We start from the raw sequence: 20096 nt of genomic DNA, 5'->3' as shown, positions 1-20096 counted from the left end.
GATGCCGAGAAAATTCGTGCAACCAACAATGAAGATGTATGATGGAACATCCGACCCGGATAACTACATAGCGGAAACAACGAATGTTCACGACGGCTATCCAAAAAGAGTGCAGGGAGGCGACTATGTGCAAGGGTTTTGGCTCAAGCCTTACGGGGGCTGCACTTCAGTGGTTTATCAACTTGCCAAACGGTTCAGTAAATTCGTTTGCATCATTGACGGATGTTTTTGTTGAACAATTCGCAAGCAGCAGGAACCTCGAAAAGACAGCAGACGATCTATATGAGGTGCGACAGAAGAGAGATGAGTCATTACGTGCCTATGTGGGACGATTCAACAAGAAGAAGGTGTCAATACCAAGTTGCAACATGTCTACTGCCATATCAGCATTCAAGAGAGGTTTACTCCCAGATGGCGACTTGTACAAAGAGCTAACCAAATATCAATGTAGAACAATGGAGGATGTACTCTCACGTGCATGGGCTCAAATTAAATGGGAAGAAGACTTGGCTTATCGCCAACAGCGTTCACCACAGTTTGATTCCCGCGTGGTGAGAAACGAAACATCGAGTAGGGATGACAAGCCTTACCAAAGACCTAAGGACGAGAATGTTAAGGGTGGAAGAAGGAACAAAAACCGACCATTGAGTGGAGCAGACGGCATGAAACCTAGATCATCAACATGGCCAGATATCAATAACCTTTCAATCTTGCATGCACATTTGGTCGGTGTATTGAAGGAAATGGGTGGAACCGTGAGGTGGTCTCCACAGATGAAACCACCTGACAACAAACTTGGCACCTCAAAGTGGTGTGAATTCCACAATGATCACGACCACAGGACAGAAGATTGCATCACATTGAGGATGGAAGTGAATGAATTATTGAAAAAAGGATACTTGAGAGAATATTTTTCTGACAAAACCCGAAATCGATTGGATAGTGAAAGCAACAAACAAGTCGCAATTGCCAACGGTCCGGTTTCACCTCCAAAACATGATCGAGTTATCAATGTTATCTTTGGAGGATCAGAAATAAGCGGGATAACTCATTCAGCTGCAAACAGAAACACTAGAGCTGTCAAAAATACACAAAGCAAAGGGCAAGCTACGCAAGGCGACATGCCAGCGTGCACAATAACTTTTGCAATGAGTGAGAGTAGCGTATCAACCCCACATCACGATGCGTTAGTCATACAATTGACAGTGACTAATTGCCTGATGAAGAGGATACTAATCAACAATGGAAGCTCAACCAACATCCTTTATATGCAAGCATATAAAGAGTTGGGTCTCGACGAAGAAGGATTGACACGAAAATCTATCCAATTAGTGGGATTCAGCGGCGAGGTCAAGCAGAGTGTTGGTTAAGTGACACTTCCAATGCATGCTGAGGGAGTTAACAAACACACAAAGTTTTGGTAGTGGACTGTGCTTCAGCTTACAATGCCATTATGGGGCGCCCTTGGATTCACGACATGGGTGCTATTGCATCGACTCTACACCAGGTTATCAAATTTTCCACCCCATGGGGAGTGAAAGAGATAGCAGGGGAACAAGAGAGTTCATGCTCATGTTATCAGACTACCTTAAAGGGTAATGGTCATCAGTTATAGCAATTACAGAAGCCACCGCTGGTACCTCATGGGGAAGAACCAGAGGTGGAACAACTGAATGATATACCATTACTCGAAGACAATCCTGAAAAGAGGGTAAACGTGGGTTTGAAACTCCCAGCAGATATACGGAAAAGGCTAATCGACTTTCTCAAGTCAAACGCGGACTGCTTTGCTTGGGCGCACGCTGATATGCCTGGAATTGACCCAGATGTCATCATGCATCAACTTGAGGTAGACCCAGATCACCCACTAGTTAGACAAAAACAAAGGAAGTTTACACCTGAGCGCGATTCGATAATTAACAAAGAGGTCCAGAATCTTCTGGATGCAGGGTTCATACGTGAAGTAAGCTATCCGGATTGGCTAGCCAATGTGGTGGTTATTCGAAAGAAAAATGTAAAGTGGCGGGTCTGTATAGATTTCACCTCACATTGACAAGCTCGTAGATGCTACTGCTGGACATCAACTGATGAGTTTCATGGACGCTTTCAGCGGCTACAATCAAATCCTAATGCATCCAGATGACCAGGAAAAAACATCATTTATGACTACATGAGGCATATATTGCTATAAAGTGATGCCATTTGGTTTGAAAAACGCTGGGTCCATTTACCAGAGATTGGTGAATATGATGTTTGCTAGCCAAATTGGTCAAACTATGGAAGTTTATATCGATGATATGCTTGTGAAGTCACTGGCGGCAGAAGACCACATTGTGCACCGACATCAAGCCTTCACCATGCTACACAAATACAAGATGAAGCTAAACCCTTCAAAGTGTTCTTTTGGTGTCAGTTCAGGCAAGTTCCTTGGGTATATTGTCACATATCGAGGAATTGAAGCCAATCCAGACCAAATAAGAGCAATTCAGGGAATCACTCCTCCAAGAAACGTGAATGAAGTGCAGAAACTAAATGGCAGAATGACTGCACTCATCAGATTTATCTCGAGACTCTCTGACAGGTCTCATCCATTCTTTGCAGCTTTACGAAAGCCAAAGCCAAAAGATTTTGTATGGGATGAGAAATGCGAGGAAGCACTAAAACATTTGAAGGAATATCTTACTTCACCTCCGGTTTTGTCAAAATCTAAGGACGGAGAAGTGATGCTACTGTATCTTGTTGTGTCAAAACATGCAGTGGAGTCCTCGTACGTGAAGAAGAAAACAAACAATATCCAGTGTATTATGTGAGCAAGTCTCTCTTAGAAGCCGAAACAAGGTACAACCACCTGGAAAAGCTAGCGCTTGCATTGATAACAGCGGCAAGGAAGTTGCGTCCATACTTCGAAGCTCACCCTATTGTGTTAGTAACCTCATAACTCGTCAAGGCAGTGCTCCACAAGCCAGAGGTGTCAGGGAGATTGGCTAAGTGGGCAGTTGAACTCGGAGAATATGACGTTATATATAGACCAACCACATCTATCAAATCTCAGGCATTGGCTGATTTTGTCACGGAGTTCGCACTAAACATGATCCCAGAAGTGACAGAAGAGGTGAAAATGCTCCATGAAGGGACCAGAAACGGCGAATGGAAGCTCTATGTCGACGGATCTAGCAATATTTGAGGAACTGGTCTTGGCCTGTTTCTTATGTCTCTCATGGGCGAGATAGCATCAAGAGCTGTCAGATGCAATTTCAGAGCCACTAACAATGAAGCAGAGTATGAGGCACTGATAGCGGGTCTAACATTGGCTCGAGAATTTGGAGCTCAGAACTTAGAAGTTTTCAGCGACTCATAGCTAATCGTCAATCAAACCCAAGGGGATTATCAAGCCAATGATTCTAGTATGGCTAGATATTTGAATGTGACGAAGGAACTTATCAGAAAGTTTGGTAGCTGCAAAATTAATCAGATCCCAAGGGAGGAAAACAATCATGCAGATGCACTTGCCAACTTTGGATCCGCCCTAAAAAAGGACACCTCGGTCAATGTACCACTACTGATCCTACAATGGCCAGCGACTAACCAAGTAGTGGAACCGCAAACGTCTTCTGTCATGACAGTCGGTGAAACGTCGAATTGAATGACTCCAATCCTCAACTACCTTCGAGATGGCGTGCTGCCAATGCATCGTGCTGAATGCAGAAAAATCAAGCAGCAAGATGCACGATTTATTCTCAACGGAGGACAGCTATACCGTAGGTCATTTTCTGGCCCTTACTTGAAGTATTACGGCGGTTGAAGCTCAAACGGTTTTGGCAGAATTGCACTTAGGAGAGTGTGGAAACCATTCAGGCTCATGAAGTCTAGTGTTAAGAGCCAAGAGAGCTGGATATTACTGGGCTACTATGAACGAGGATGTTGTACGATTCGTTCGCCACTGTGACAAATGTCAAAGGTTTGCTAATATCTCAAGACTGCCACCAGAAAACTTGAAGACAATCAGTTCTCTGTGGCCATTCATGAAGTGGGGCATGGATATAGTCGGGAAACTGCCAACGACACCTGCTAAAAAGGTATTTTTGTTGGTAGTGACTGACTACTTCACAAAATGGGTAGAAGTAGAGGCGTTTAGCCAAGTCAGAGAGCAAGAAGTCAGCAGCTTTATATGGAAGAATGTTATATGCAAATTCGGGATGCCCCATGAAATTGTTACTGACAACGGACCCCAATTTGCAAGTAACAAATTTAAGAGCTTCTGCGATGATTGGGGAATAAAACTAAGCTTCGCAACCCCAAGACATCCGCAGTCCAATGGTCAAGCCGAATCTTCAAACAAAACAATTGTGAAACTACTGAAGAAACAGTTAGAAAAGGCTAAAGGGAAGTGGGTAGAAGAGCTTACAGGCGTATTGTGGGCTTATCGTACTACTACTAAGTCATCAACTGGCAAAACACCGTTTTCACTTGTGTATGAGATGGAAGCGGTAATTCCGTGTGAAGTAGGCGTGAAAACGGCACGTACCGAACACCCTAACTTGCAGGAAAATAAAGAGTTGATGAGTCTCGAACTCGATCTATTAGACGAGAAACGAGAAGCAGCAAAAATACAAAATTCGTGTTATCAACACGAAGTGGCTAGGAGTTACAACAAAAGCGTCAGGACACGGACATTCCAAATAGGAGATTGGGTCTTGCAGTGTACTTTTCAAAATACAATGGAACAAGGAGCTGGAAAACTCGGTCCCACTTGGGAAGGCCTTTACAGAATCGTCGAAGTGCGTGGCTCAGGAGCATACACGTTGCAAAATAAGGAAGGAAAAACCCTTCCCAACAGCTGGAATGCCTTACATCTGGAGAAATACTACTTTTAGTGAACTGGATTCTTGGTTTTTAATTATTTGTTTTTGTTGTTTTTGAGTTTTCCGAGGATTAACACTACATGTCTCAAGTTATAGACAATGGCTTTAATAAAACTGAGTTATGGTCTATGTGACCTGCTTTTCAACACATTGTGCATTGAAGTTATTGATACAGGAACACGTGAACGATAGACTCTCTAAAAAAAATGGGTAATCACCTAAATGCGAAACATTCGCTACAACTGCCTATTAGTGAGACATCGCTATAAGATGATAACAAATCTGGAATGGACCTGATGGTCGGGTCCAAAATTAGCAAACTTGACAGCAAAACACTTGCTAACAATGAGCTACGAAACGCTTTGATTGGATCATGAACCCGGATTATATCACGAGTAGGGATGTTAAAATGGGTAAAACCACCCCATTTAAACCCATCCCAATTAATCTTACCCCATTTTAGTTTAAACTCGTTTAAACTAATATATATTTGAAACCCATTTAACTATACCCACTTAAATATACATTACCCTATTTAACCTATTGAACCCATTTAACTGTGTCCATTTTGAACACATGTTTTACTATAAGTTTACTTGATATTTTCTATGTTTCAAAATGTATAATCTTTGATAAGCTACGTAGCAGTACACAAATCTGAAATATATGTTATGTTTTTGAAATTGTGTTTAGGGAAAGTCAAAAGCTAGAATAACAAATTCACAATAAATGGAAAATGACAATATTCTATGATATAGATCTTCCAAGTATAATATGAGGCTACAGTAGTAATAGGGAAAGACAAAAACTCGAATAACAAGTATGATATGAGGCTATAGTAAAACCTCTCCTATCATCTTCCGCCATTAACACCGTCATATAGATCTTCCAAGGACCATGACTCATGGCTTTGAACTTTGAGTCCGCTGACTTTGAGCTTGAGTAAACCGTTGTATTTGAGTTTCACTTTCCTCTGTTGCTTGCAGTTCTGCATCTTCCTCATTCATTTCTATCATCTCATTGCTGGCATTGAGATATGCGATTGTTTCTAGAGACTCCAAATCCATCCTTCAATCAAAAGTAAAAAAGCTTCAATTAATCTACAAATTAAATCAAAACATAGACAACAAAGTAATTTCATAAATCTCTTCAATCAATCTACTCATGATTGATGCTTATTGATCAAAATTCAAAAGCTTTTCGATATAAGATACTCTTAAAATCTCTTCAACGATATAAGATACTAACCTTGTAGCCTTGTAGGAATCCTAAATTGAACAGAGGAAGATGACCAAGATCGAAAATTGAAGAGATGACGACGATCCAGATCCAAAAAAGCAGTGAACTAAGCAATCTTCACATCGGAATCGAGATTGTTGCCGGAAATTTTTTCAGTGTCGCTCATTCTCTCGACTTGGACTCGTGAGGATTGGGGAAGGTGATGTTTTACCCTAAGCCAAAACGTTGTCGTTATGTTTTATGCAACAAAACAAATAATCTTAATGGGTACCCGTATAGTAATATAAAGCCCATTTACTAAGTGGGTTTAGTTGGATAAACCCATTTTATTCTATTAAATTATTTTTGATATATGGGTTTATATGGGTAAAATTTTTTTTACACGTACCCATATATTAAATGGGGGTTTTATACCCAAATTAACATCCCTAGTCACGAGCATTAATGATTTGGCTATGACAAAATCGCCAATGTGAGAGCAATTATAATTCATCCCCTGAAATTGCTATGGCCAATTGTCATTTAAAAGCCAATGTGGAATCAATGTGTAGCCAATTCAAGAAATTGGTTAGGCACCACATTGTCATTTAAAAGCCAATGTAGATTCAATATGTAGCCAATTCAAGAAATTGGCTATGAACCACATTGTAATTTTAAAAGTCAATGTAGACTCAATGTGTAACCAATTCAAGAAATTGATTAGGTACCACATTGTTATGCAAAAGCCAATGCAGAATTGATGTGTAGCCAATTCATGTAATTGGTTAAAGCCACATTGTCTATTTAAAACCATTACATGGTGAGTGTGCAGCTAATTCATGTTAAATGGTTAAAGCCACATTGTTTATTTAAAAGCCAATGTAGAGTCAATGTTTAGCCAATTCACAAAATTGGCTAGAGATCACATTGTCTATTTGAAACCATTATAGAGTCAATGTTTAGCCAATTCACGAAATTGGTTAGGGATCACATTGTCTGTTTGAAGTCGTTGTAGAGTCAATGTGTAGCCAATTCAAGAAATTGGTTCAGGCCAAATTGCCGTTTTAGGAGCCAATCCAGAGTCCAAATGCAGCCAATTCAAAAAGTGGATATGGCCACATGATGGCTTAGGCCAACACTGAGTCAACCATGTATCCAATTCCATGGATTGGAACCAATGTGAAGTCAAGTTATAGCCAATTCAAGTAATTGGTTAGGAACCACAATGTCTATTTAGAGGCCAATATCAAATCAATGTTTAGCCATTCACGAAATTGGTTAGGGACCGATTCAAGAAACTTTAGTTACGATAACTTTATCGTTTAAAAAGCCGATGTGAGGCCAATATGATAATTGACTAAGGCTAAACCTACGAATTGGAGCCAATGTGAAACCAATGCGTATCCCATTTGCCAATTCAAGTAACTTGGTTACAACAGCTTTATCGTTGTAGAATCGGTGTGTAGCCAATTCACCAAATTGGCTAACGCTAAACCGGCAATATCAAACCAATGTGGAATCAATGCGTATCCCATTTAATAGATTGGTTATGGCAACATTGCCATGGCAAAGCCAGTATAGAACTCGTACGTAGTCATTTCAAAGGATCGGTTTTGAGAACAATGTTACTTCTAGTCACTACGGTGTCATTGCTTAACATTACAATTGGCAAAGTCAAGTCAAATTGATACAATGGCGGATACTGCAGCTAAAGGGATTACATATGCGTCCAACACAAACCACTACGATAACCTAAGTACGAAAATATTCTAATAGAACTAGAAGACAAAAGCTAAATAAGTCATAAAGAGGGAAGAAAATGGTTGGTCATGGAGCAATGGGTTCTGAGTCATCTAGCCTGGAGTCAACCTGCTCTTGAGCTCCAATCTGAGCAAGGGAATCCCCAAAAGTAGGTGGAGGCATCCCCTTGAACAGCGCCTGACTCCGCATCACGGTCTGGTACTGCATTTCCACTTCACCTAGATCCCATTTCTTGTGCTCTCCCAGCAGGCATTCACGCAATGCCTCCCATCGAGCTATGATGGTTGCCCCGTTCAAGTAGAGATCCAGCTCATACTTTAGGACCTCAATTCAAGAAACAATCTCATCTTGAAGCACTTCCTTTTCACCTAATGATCTCTCATTGTCGGCTTTTAGGTCAGTTATGGCCTGGTCACGTTCAACCAATTTGGCTTCCAAAGTCGCCATGTCACGGTTCTTGTAGGCAATAGTCTCGTGAGCCGAAGCGGTCTTTGATTTCTCATTGCTCAAATCACGCTTCAAACTCTCATTGATTTGATGCTCAGAAGCAAGCCTTTTCTCAGCAAGGTGAAACGAAGACATCACCTACAACAGAAAAAAAAAAAAAAATCAAAGAAAAGAATTACCAACAGAGATTTAAGAAGTAGCGACTGTAGCTACTGAAATCCAAGTACATATACACGAATTCAGCTTACTTGAGCTCATCCAAGAAAGAGTGCAGCAGATCTATGAACGAAAAAAGGACATAGCCGCAAATAATGGTTTTTAGGGTTGTGGGAACCTATTTGAAAGAGACGACCACCGAAGACGAAAAGAAACAAAAAAAATTGATTGATTTGTTGGACTACATGTCGACAGCACTTGGTAATGGGCCAGGAGCTTGAAGCCCATTTCAAAAAAGAAGCAGGCCACGAGGACCTTAATGTGGCATAATCGAGACTAAGTGCATGAAGAAGTGTATACGTCAGCTAAGGTACGTTATTCTATTGGTCATATATGGAATTTTATTAAGTATGTCTTATTAAAATAATACCTTTAAACTATACTACTCTCTAAATTCCTACTAAGAAAATAGAGAATGGGGGTAAACTGTTGGGCATAATTTTAATTATATAAATTATAATAGATAAATTCTATTATAGTTATGATATATTCTATAAATTATAGAGAATTATGCATTCTCTAGAATATTCAGTCAATATCGGCCGTAACGGTAAACATTGAGTCAATACCGGCCAAAACAATGAACATTGGGTCAATATGCGCCGTAACGGTGAGCAATGAGTCAATGCGGGCCACAACGAGATATGGCTGCCGATATCGTTGAGAGAATATTCGAGTCTATATCTTGAGGAGAATATTCAAAATGACCTTATCTCATGTAGAGGCGGTGACTCAAGCCAAAATCCCATGAGGATTAGGGTAAAGAGACTTCTCTATAAAAAGAAAGCAATATGAACACAATACAGGACGAAATCAAGAGCGAGACAAGAGACCAAAAACACAACCATACGACTCAATTCCAAAGCATTGCTAGGGTTCCTAAATTGACTCGTTGTGCCTAAAACTCTTGTATTTGAGCTCGATACTTTGATCAATAAAAATGACTATTCAACAATTATTTCTTGTTTCTGTAGACTCTAAACGAATCGATTACTTTTGCCCAAACAAACATATGCGTTTTTGTAATTATAAAAATGTTAAAATGAAGAGACATATAATAGGTTATTTAATGTGTTCATATAGACAATTTGTTGGTAGTAGACTAGTAGTAAAGACTAATGAGTATATTTTAACAGTAAAATATATTTGTGTGTACAAATACACTTTTAGTGGTAATGTAGATAGTAGATTTGTAAATTCATATACATTAATGTATTATAGCAAAAAAACAACTATTTTCTATAATTAAAAGTTTATCTCTTTACTTTTCACCATTATTTTTACTTACGAAAAAAATAAATATATATTCTTTGTTAAGTTTAATTTAATTTTAATAACTTTGAACTCATCTACAACTATTTTCTTTAACTAAAAGTGTATCTATTTACTTTTTTTTTTCTTTTTCAACCAAACAATAAATTAAAAGGAAATACCTCGGTTAGTTGTCCAGGCTGGAGGGAAGGGGTTTACAAAAGAAACTTCAGAGATAAGAGAACGTGAAGCATGGACAAGAAAATCTGCCTTCGTATTTTATGCACGCGAGATCCAAAAGATGGAGAATAGTGGGAAAGACTCCAGCGAGTTAAACTCATCGAGCAGGTTGGAGAAGGACGGCTAATCTTCAGGGAACTGCACCATAGTGAGTAACTTAGCACAATCAGTCTCAAAATGTTAACAAGTGATCCCTGCAACACGTATCCGCTCCATGGCCCACAGAACGCTTCTAACTCCGAATGTAGGGAGAGGGGCTCCGTCTTAGACACTTGGCCCTCAACAACAAGGTTCGCTCCTCACCAACGCAACACCACCAACCCAATCCTGAATGCACATTGGTTGCTTTCCAAGAACCATCAATCTCACAACCAGGTGAAGAAACCTAGATATCTGAAGACGGAGATGGAGCTGACATAACCGCCGTAAAAGAGAGTGTCTCTTCCCAGGTTAACTTATCGCCCAAAGCTTGAGAAATTATATCATTCGCCTCGATCTCTAAACCATGAAAAACTTTTTTTAATTTATGGCATTCCAGATTGCCCATAAAATCCATGATAATTGAAGAAGTTGATCAGGATCATCCTGTTGAAAGGCATCCCTCCAGAAAACAAAATCTAAACTCGAATACACCGACTCATATGGAAAACCCTGTGATGAGACCAAAGTCGAAGATAAATCCCAAACTTCATACGAGCGAGGGCATTCAAAGAAAACATGATTAATAGTCTCAACCACAGAATCACACGTTTTACACCAAATATCATATTGGACACTTCGGTGTATCTATGTATTTTTTATAAATAGTTTTTACTTACTAAACATATTTATTTTTATATTTTTTGTTAAATTTAATTTTATTTTAAAAACTTTAAACCCGTACATCGGGCGAGTGCTAATTTATATATATTGGGACAATTAGGGGTATTTGATACTTATATAAAAATATTTATAAATATTTATACAAATAATTAAAAAAACGTGAATATTTTTTATAAATATTTATATAAAAATCACTACTTTCTAAAAGACGGATATCCTTCTATCAAGGAGAAATTGATATATGAAATGATTAGAGTTAGAATGATTCCAGTTACTCACAGCAGTGCGAAACTAACTTTGTGATTTATATATTTTTACATTCTAATAATAATTTGATATTTTAAATATGTTTAGAAAAGCAGTAACTACATGAATTACGTAGGCCTAAAGCCTAGCCCACAAACTAATAGAAAATTAAAAAAATGCAAAAACAGTGTTAGGGAGATTCGAACTCTTTATATCAAAAACAATACTTACACACATTACCAACTGAGCTGAAATTTGATTGCTTATACTATATAAACGACCATATGGTTGGCTTGTTTGGCCACAACGCCGCCTACTAATAATTTTGTTTAATGAACAAGTATAAATAAAACCAACTTAATAATATTCTTTTTTCATGTTGCAACGTAATAAATATACAAAAAAGTTTATAACAAATCCACAGAAATAGAAAGAGTATATATATATATATTTTTGTGGGCAAACAATAGAAAGAGTATAACTATTGTTTCTTTATTCCGGATACCAGATTTAGCAAAGAAGGAAACAATCACACATCCTCATAAAATATATTCATCCCTGATCACCAATAATATCTGCGTTTTGGGTCATCCCATAGATCAAGCGCAGCATTCCTTGCATCATTCTCAATACGTGCCTCTAGCTGCATAGCTGCCATCTCGTCTCGCGCCTTCATCAACGACTTTATCCTAGAAGCTGGAGAACTCGCTTCTCCTCCTTCGTCTTCGTCTTGATCTTCTTCTTCTTCCTCTTCATCAGATTCTTGATCTTCGTATGTGGCACATGAATGTACATGTGTTCCATAGTCACATTCCTTGCAGTAATACATCCATAGATCTTCTGAAATAGTTTCTTCACAAACACTGCAAGTGAAGATCGTGTCTTCATGACCTTTACATGGTGTGCAATACAGTAGAGTGAGTGGATGTTCATGGTCTTCACGATCTATGGTCTGAGGGATGAAGGTACATCCCACATGAAGATTGTAGTTGCAGTTTGAGCAATGGTAAGTGAATCCAGATCCGTATTGGTCACACGCGTCACATGTGTAGACGGATCGTTCATCTGGTGGGGAATGGAGCAAGGTCAGAGGGTGGTCCTGGTGAGACTTGTGATGAGTCTCACTAGGAAGGTCGAAACATGACTTGTGTAAGAAGTAATCGCAGTCTGACTCTATACACTTGAAAGCTTGCCCGATCAGCTCGAGCTCGCAGCCAGAGCATGCGGCCTCATCCTCTTCTTTGGCTTTAAAGACACGCAACGGATGGTTGTGGCTAGGGTGCCTCACAGACTGGCGAATAGCCGGTTTGGCCTTTGGTTTTCTTGAAGCCATATAAAAATTTATTGATTAGTGTTTGGTTTTGGTTGATCTGAGGGAGAAGGTTGTGTAGCTCTATATATATATATACCAAAAAGTTGTGATTTTTATTGCAAGTTCAATAATTATGCGTTTGGTTTTATTCAATAATCAATATTAATCAAGTTGTTGCATCATGCTGTTTTGCTAATTTATAATGTTTGACATATATATAAGAGACATTTGACATTTGACATTCAAAGCTAAGAGATACCAATATTTTTAGACGCGCTTCAGTTTTTAATATTTTAAGACAAAGATGACTTGTAGAAATAAAAGATTCTAACTAACATCAGATTTCTATTGTAGCAGCAACTTGGGCATATATATGTAGAGAGGATAGGGTTTAAATTAGGTCAATCCCTCTAAGTTAATGCTTATTATCTTGTGCAACTTTCATTTAACAAGATTAAACATAATTTTAAGTATTAAAACATAACATATTCTTGTATAAATCATTGAATTCTCCAGGAAACGAATGATATATATATATATATATATATATATATATATATATATATATATTGTTGGGATACAATCCAAGTCTCACATCGGAAGTTTGAAGAGACTATCATTAATATATAAAGAGTTATAGTCAATCCACTAATTGTCAATTGGTTTTTAGTTGGAAGACCAAGATAAGCCCAAAATAAGCCCAAATTTAACATGGTATCAGAGTTGAAGGTTCAAGGTAGACATAGAAAAGTGGATACGAACATGCCTCTTGTTAACCCAAATAAGGAGGGATCCAAGAAAGGGTTTATTATCGGTCCATGTGGGATCGGTTCGAGATGGAGTTATCATCTCGAGAAGACGTATTAATATCCCACATGTGGTCCTTAGTTTGAAGGGGAGATTGTTGGGATACAATTCAAGTCACATCGAAAGTTTGAAGAAACTATCATTGATATAATAAAGAATTAGAGTCAATCCACTAATTGTCAATTGATTTTTAGTTGAAAGCTCAACATAAACCAAAATTTAACATATATCATATTCTTTTTTGAATGCCCACCAACAACAATGCAAGTGAGCAAGTCTCAGGGTTATCGTTTATCCCTTTTTGTAAGTCACATATTTGTATGAAATGATTTTTTTATTTTTATTTTTTAGCCTTTTTGTAAGTCGACCTACGGCTTCTCAAATGTTAGAGTCAGTCAGACAAAGCAAAAATGTTATCTATAGTTAGTTTGTTTAAAAAGGGCTTGTCTACGCACATACTACCAGTCGATGACGAGTCAATTTGATGGCTCTCGAACCGATATTGATTTTGGTTATTACAATAAACCGAACTTAAAACCTGTTGAAGTTTCTAATAAGTTCCCCGGTCGAGGCACAATAATTAGAAATAAATTACGTATCCCGAATTCCCGATCCAATATATACTCCGTAATCTTTGTTTATGGTAAATTTGATAAATTAACGGCGAGATTTGCAGTAATTTTGGCTCCAAAAAAACACCCCGCCAATTCTTTATTACCCACCAAAACCACTCGTTTCACTTCGCGCCAAAATCAGAACCCCAAAAGTCTCCATTCCTTTATATATAAAAACCCTGAACCTCTCTCTCCCACACACTCTCTCATCCTCCATTTTCGCCTCTCTCTCTTCTTCATCTCCTTCCCAAATGGGCATTGTTACTGACGACGAAGCGGAGATCCGTATAACCGAATCCCAAGCTGTTTCGAGTTCCGACGAGTGTAAAATCGTTGCTGATACTCCCGATTTTATTGACGGATCCTCTCTTGCCGTCAGAACAACCACCGGAGTCCGAATCTCAGCTCTATCTTCGGAGCAAAGCCTTGGCGAGACTGATGTTGGTTGCTCAAATAATGAAGATCCTTCCGGTGTTGTGCCGGCGATTGCTTTACCGACGGCGAAAGACGAGGTAACTGTTGCTTGTGTGAATAAAGAGATTTTAGAATCTGATTCATTTAGGGCGGCGGGTTTAGAGATCCGTGTTGTGAAAGAGGAGGAACCTGATTTTTATGTTGAGAATAGAGTTGGTGATAATAAAGTAGATGAGATGATTAGTGATTCTATAGAACAGTCTGTAGTTGATATTGTTTCGAGTGCTTCGGGTGGCTATTGTGATGTTAAGGTAGAGGTAGTGGAACCTGAACTGTGTGTTGCGAGTCTGGTGGTTGTTAAAGAAGAAGAAATGGTCGTTGATTCAAAAACGAAATCTGTGGCTGAAACGGTTTCTGGTTACGATTGTGTAAGTGTCAAGGTTAAGGAAGAGCCTGATTTAGGTACACTAGAGGAGAAACACGATTCTGTTTATCCGAGTGTTCTCAGCAAGAAGGATGAGGTGATTGGAGTCCAGGAAGGTGAGCCAAGTGAGATTAATGGATTGTTGCAGGAAAATAAGAAGTTAGAGCAAGAGAATGGTCTGTTATCGCCTGGAGATTCAGCTAAAAGAAGGAAAATGGAGGTGCAACCATCTGTTCCAGTTGGTTTCAAAAACTTTATCCTGGCGCCGACGCCCCTTCGAGTTGTGAAACCAGAGAATTTGGATACCCCTGAAGTTATTGATCTGGAATCAAAGAATCTGAATAGCATAGTTAAACAAGAGAGCAGTTATACTCATGCGAAGATGGAACCGGTTGAGGAAATGAAGGTGGGAACTGTGATGTTGAGTCCGCAGGTGAAAGACATGAAATATAGCCGTGAGCAGAAACCGCTGTATGTGAAGAAGGAACCGGTTGAAGCGAGAAAGGTGAAAGTGGAAGATGGAGATTTTCCGGTGGAGAAGGATTGGTATTTGGTTGGGAGGTCACTTGTCACGGCTACTTCTACAAGCAAAGGAAGGAAATTAGAAGATAATGAGATTGTGAATTTCACATTTTCCTCTGTTCTCAACTGGAAAGTCCCAAATATTGTTCGTTTCTCTACTAAAAGATGTGGAGAGGTTAGTCGTTTTTTTTTATCTTTTCTTACCTGCAATATTTTCCTTTGATTTTTCCATGACTGTACTTGATAGTTAGCAAGTCTTTAATACTTGAAAGTTTTTGTTGATTTTGAAATCTTTCATGTTTTGAAATGCTGAAAAATTTGTCTGGATTTACAGAACACTTGAAATTGAACTCTACTATTTTGTTCGTCGTGAGAATCTTCAGATGAGGGATTATTAATTGTTTGCATTTCTTGGCCTATACGATCTTAGATTGGTAGGCTTCCGATGGAGTGGTCTAATTGGGCTGTGTGCCTTTTGAGATCTGGTAAGGTCAAAATGCTTGGAAGATGTGTAGCGGCACCAGCGATGCTTACAATGATGCAAGAAATTATGTTATATGTCAGGTAATTCTTGTTTTTGGTTGTGTTAGTTGATCGTCTTGCTTGACTGATAGTTTTGTTGGAAACTTATATACGGCATTTGGATTGCAGTTTTTACATTCACAGCTCGATATTCACTGATGTTAGCAAATCCACTTGGCGGATTGGTTCTTCCCCGAACATCGATTCAACGCTTCATCCTCTTCTCCAGCTTTTCAAACACTTGACAATCAAACCTTATCAAAAGGTCTGAACCACATTTCTCTGTTTCAATACCTTTGTGAGCTTAGAATCATGTTTCCAGTCCATTACTTTTCTGTTTCTCATTTATATCTTCAAACAGGCGGAGTTTACTCCTGAGGAACTTAACTCTCGTAAACGTTCGCTGAATTTGGAGGTATGTGTTCCACATCAGTCCCTCCTTGAAACTCTTCTGATGTATGTAGGGTAATTATGCTAGTATGAAATTTAGTTCTTTGTTCATTAAGTGGAAAACTAAGCTATGCATTTCATTGGTTAGAATGACTTTGACGAAAGAGCAGCATTGCTGGCCATAGCGAAAAGAAGAAAAGGTTGTCCACAGTCTCTGGAGCAGAACAAAGATGAAGAAGATGCTCCTGAGTCATATATGAATCGGATTGTCGGCGCTGTAGATTCATATAACCTAGAGGTGTGAAATATGCACCAGAAAATTTTTCTTGTCCTCGTAAAAACTCTAATTTTAATATCATTTTATCTTCCCATCGTTTAGGAAATGGAAGCTCCAAGTCCACTCACGTGTAACCTGAGACCGTACCAGAAACAAGCCCTCTACTGGATGTCAGAATCTGAAAAAGGAATTGATGTTGAAAAGGCAGCTGAAACTCTACATCCTTGCTGGGAGGCTTATCGAATATGTGACGAGTATGTACTATCTCAAATATTGAAAATGAACAGCGAAACATACTATGTTCTCTGGTCTGATAACATTGATTTGTATGCATTTTATTCAGGAGGGCACCTTCAATATATGTGAACATCTTCAGTGGTGAAGCAACAATCCAGTTTCCAACAGCAACACAGATGGCAAGAGGCGGAGTATGTTTCTTGATCACGCTGACTTTTATTCTAACACATATCTCTCTAGTGGCAAATATTCTCTACTTGTCGATTTGATTCAAGTTTGAAAATTTTGTCTCCAGATATTGGCAGATGCCATGGGACTTGGAAAAACTGTGATGACAATAGCACTAATACTTGCACGGCCTGGCCGAGGTAATCCAGAAAATGAAGACGATATGGCGGCAGATGTTAATGCAGATAAACGCAAGAGGAAGGAAAGCCATACCGCACTAACATCTGTGAAGGCAAAAGGAGGCACTCTTATTATTTGTCCTATGGCATTGTTAAGCCAATGGAAGGTGGTTGCCTTGATAGCTGTTTCTTCTTAATCCTTCGATAGTTTTTTAAAACATTCTCATGGAGTTTCACTTTATTTCAGGACGAGCTTGAGACTCATTCAAAGCCTGACACCGTGTCTGTATTGGTTTACTATGGAGGGGACAGGACACATGACGCGAAAGCAATAACGAGTCATGATGTTGTCTTGACAACTTATGGTGTCTTAACATCGGCTTACAAGCAGGTTAGGATAGTATTTTGTGTCAATTTTAACAGTTTTTCTTTTCTCTGTTTAGTTGAACTTAAAATTCTGAGATTCATGACATGCAGGATATGGCGAACAGTATCTTCCACAGGATTGATTGGTACAGGATTGTTCTTGATGAAGCTCATACAATCAAATCTTGGAAAACTCAAGCTGCTAAAGCTACGTTTGAGTTGTCCTCACATTGCAGATGGTGTCTGACTGGGACTCCCTTACAAGTAAGATACTATAAGGAATTCGTGAATAGATAATATGAGCTCATACTCTTTTGGCACTAACTGACTCTATACCTCTTCAATGCAGAACAAACTCGAAGATCTTTACAGTCTTCTATGCTTCCTGCATGTCGAACCATGGTGCAATTGGGCTTGGTATGACGAGATATCACCTAAAGCATGTAATTCGTTGCTATATAATGTTTTCTGATATAACTTCTATCATTTATGTATGTGTGCGTGTTTGCATAGGTGGAGTAAGTTGATTCAGAAGCCGTATGAAAATGGTGATCCACGAGGATTGAAGCTGATCAAGGCGATTCTGAGGCCATTAATGCTGAGAAGAACAAAGGAAACAAGGGACAAAGAAGGAAGGTAGATACTTTTAGCTTTTCAATCTTCTTTCTTTTCTGTTCTTTTGTTTGTCTTATGCTTAATGTTCCTCCACTTTTTCTGCAAACTTTCAGTCTAATCCTTGAACTTCCTCCAACCGATGTCCAAGTCATTGAATGTGAACAATCTGAAGCAGAACGGGACTTCTATACTGCCCTTTTCAAAAGATCCAAAGTAAGTGTTATAGTTCAAGGCTTTAAGCACAAAACAGTCTGTCATAAGCTTAATCATAATTCATAATCTATTTTAAGGATTTATGATGTCTTGGTAACATGCTTCTTTGTTTGGCAACAGGTCCAATTTGACCAGTTTGTTGCACAAGGAAAAGTTCTTCACAACTATGCAAACATTCTCGAACTCCTCCTCCGTCTACGCCAATGTTGTAACCACCCTTTTCTAGTTATGAGGTACAAATCAAACATACATTCAATAGACCCTTTTATTTCCTTAGAAATGGATTCTAATACTTGAAGATAAATTTCAGCCGAGCAGATTCACAACAGTACGCTGACTTGGATTGTCTAGCAAGGAGGTTTCTTGATAACAACCCTGACTCTGTCTCCCAAAATGCTCCTTCTCGGGCATATATCGAAGAAATAATCCAAGATTTACGTGATGGCAATAGCCAAGAATGTCCAATCTGTTTGGAGTCTGCAGATGATCCCATTCTCACACCTTGTGCACATAGAATGTGCCGGGAATGTCTCCTTTCTAGCTGGCGGTCTTCGTCTTGTGGTCTATGCCCTATCTGCAGGACGGTCCTGAAGAGAACCGAGCTGATCTCATGCCCGACAGATAGTATATTCCGTGTTGATGTGGTAAAGAACTGGAAGGAGTCTTCGAAGGTTTCAGAGCTGCTCAAATGTTTAGCGAAGATCCAGAAATCTGGTTCGGGCGAGAAGTGCATAGTCTTTAGCCAGTGGACTTCATTTTTGGATCTTTTGGAGATTCCATTGCGAAGAAGAGGATTCGAGTTTCTGAGATTCGACGGGAAGCTGGCTCAGAAGGGAAGAGAAAAGGTTTTGAAAGAGTTCAATGAAACCAAACAGAAAACAGTAAGTGATTGGATAGTTTTTCTAACAAACTCTTAAACTCTTGTCTAAACCGAACAGAGAGCTTAGCATATTATGCTTTTGTGATGTATCAGATTCTGCTTATGTCTCTGAAAGCTGGAGGAGTTGGTCTGAATCTAACTGCAGCTTCAAGTGTCTTCTTAATGGTACTATCTCTCTTCAAGCTTTGTTTTGAAGTCTTCTTGATATATATATGATGAATTGATCTTTTTGGTTTTCTTTCTTAAATCACTTAGGATCCATGGTGGAATCCAGCGGTGGAAGAGCAAGCGATCATGAGAATTCATCGAATCGGGCAGAAACGAACAGTTTGCGTCAGAAGATTCATTGTCAAGGTAACAACACTATAAGCTGCATTTGTTTTCGAAAGCACGATCTCTTAAATAAGTTAGATTTGGGATGATTGTGTGCAGGGTACAGTGGAGGAGCGGATGCAGCAAGTTCAAGCGAGGAAGCAGCGGATGATCGCCGGAGCTTTAACAGATGAAGAAGTCCGGTCGGCAAGACTTGAGGAGCTGAAAATGTTGTTCCGATGAGAGACGCATTCGTTGTTAGTTAGTTAGTCTTTAGCGTTTAGGAGAAAGGCTTTTGTTTTGCTTTCTTGTAAATTATTGGTACAAGTTATTTATCTTTCTCTCTACTAGCCAGTTACAAGTTATTTATCTTTTGCCGATTGGTCGAATCATATAGTGTTTCTTTTTTTTTTTTTCGTTTGAATGATATTTTTATGAACTTTGAGACCAAGCGTTTGACACAAAAAACAAGGGATCGAAAACAATCATAATACAGGAAATCAAATCATATTAAGATTTTATCGGCTTCCAAAACCACCTGTAACCAAAAGGGATAGCCTTGAGCTACGTACGATTGTAGTCGATCATCACAGGTGACACTTCTTGCTATAAGTGAGGCTCCAAGGTTAGCCTTCCTTTCTTCCACCACTACCTTCTAAGCAGGAATCAGAGCTAAAGCCTGAATTAAGAGTCTACCGTGGCAGGGTACTATTATTCCACTAAACCACTGGTGCTTTTTATTAGTTGAATTGAATTGTTATGTATATATTTCGTATTGTGT

General features: G+C 39.0%; 1 protein-coding gene, 1 long non-coding RNA gene and 1 pseudogene across 3 annotated transcripts; 1 reads left to right on the top strand and 2 right to left on the bottom strand.

Annotated features, from left to right (window-relative positions):
* Positions 1 to 7691: 7691 nt before the first annotated feature.
* On the bottom strand, positions 7692 to 8660 carry LOC104725108 (uncharacterized). Its single transcript, XR_757837.3, has 2 exons — positions 8537 to 8660; positions 7692 to 8426 (listed from the first exon to the last, which is right to left on the bottom strand). It is a non-coding gene; the product is annotated as an uncharacterized LOC104725108 (long non-coding RNA).
* A 2748-nt stretch (positions 8661 to 11408) lies between these two features.
* Positions 11409 to 12432, bottom strand: LOC104725107 (protein VACUOLELESS GAMETOPHYTES pseudogene; annotated as a pseudogene). The gene has a single exon (XR_015571103.1). The product of XR_015571103.1 is annotated as a protein VACUOLELESS GAMETOPHYTES pseudogene (transcript).
* Positions 12433 to 13770: 1338 nt separating this feature from the next.
* LOC104725106 (DNA repair protein RAD5B) lies at positions 13771 to 19766 on the top strand. The gene is made up of 18 exons (XM_019231703.2): positions 13771 to 15331; positions 15587 to 15720; positions 15808 to 15943; positions 16040 to 16093; positions 16217 to 16366; positions 16448 to 16599; positions 16689 to 16773; positions 16878 to 17096; positions 17177 to 17320; positions 17407 to 17559; positions 17645 to 17712; positions 17809 to 17931; positions 18024 to 18123; positions 18244 to 18356; positions 18434 to 19004; positions 19097 to 19168; positions 19259 to 19357; positions 19436 to 19766. The coding sequence occupies exons 1-18, from the start codon at positions 14048 to 14050 to the stop codon at positions 19556 to 19558; spliced, it is 3780 nt and encodes a 1259-aa protein (XP_019087248.2). The 5' UTR covers positions 13771 to 14047; the 3' UTR covers positions 19559 to 19766.
* Positions 19767 to 20096: the final 330 nt, after the last annotated feature.

Source organism: Camelina sativa, chromosome 11 (genome assembly GCF_030686135.1).
Source record: "Camelina sativa cultivar CO46 ecotype springtype chromosome 11, ASM3068613v1".
NCBI lineage: Eukaryota > Viridiplantae > Streptophyta > Magnoliopsida > Brassicales > Brassicaceae > Camelina > Camelina sativa.
The sequence above is the reverse complement of the archived record's forward strand: the minus strand, read 5'-3'. Positions and strand labels throughout refer to the sequence as shown.

Excerpts from the sequence above, each read along its gene's own strand:
- LOC104725106 (XM_019231703.2), top strand. The coding sequence starts at position 14,048 with ATGGGCATTGTTACTGACGACGAAGCGGAGATCCGTATAACCGAATCC. Across the intron at positions 16,774-16,877 it reads CACAGATGGCAAGAGGCGGA|ATATTGGCAGATGCCATGGG; the intron begins GTATGTTTCTTG and ends TTTTGTCTCCAG. Across the intron at positions 19,358-19,435 it reads TCAGAAGATTCATTGTCAAG|GGTACAGTGGAGGAGCGGAT; the intron begins GTAACAACACTA and ends GATTGTGTGCAG.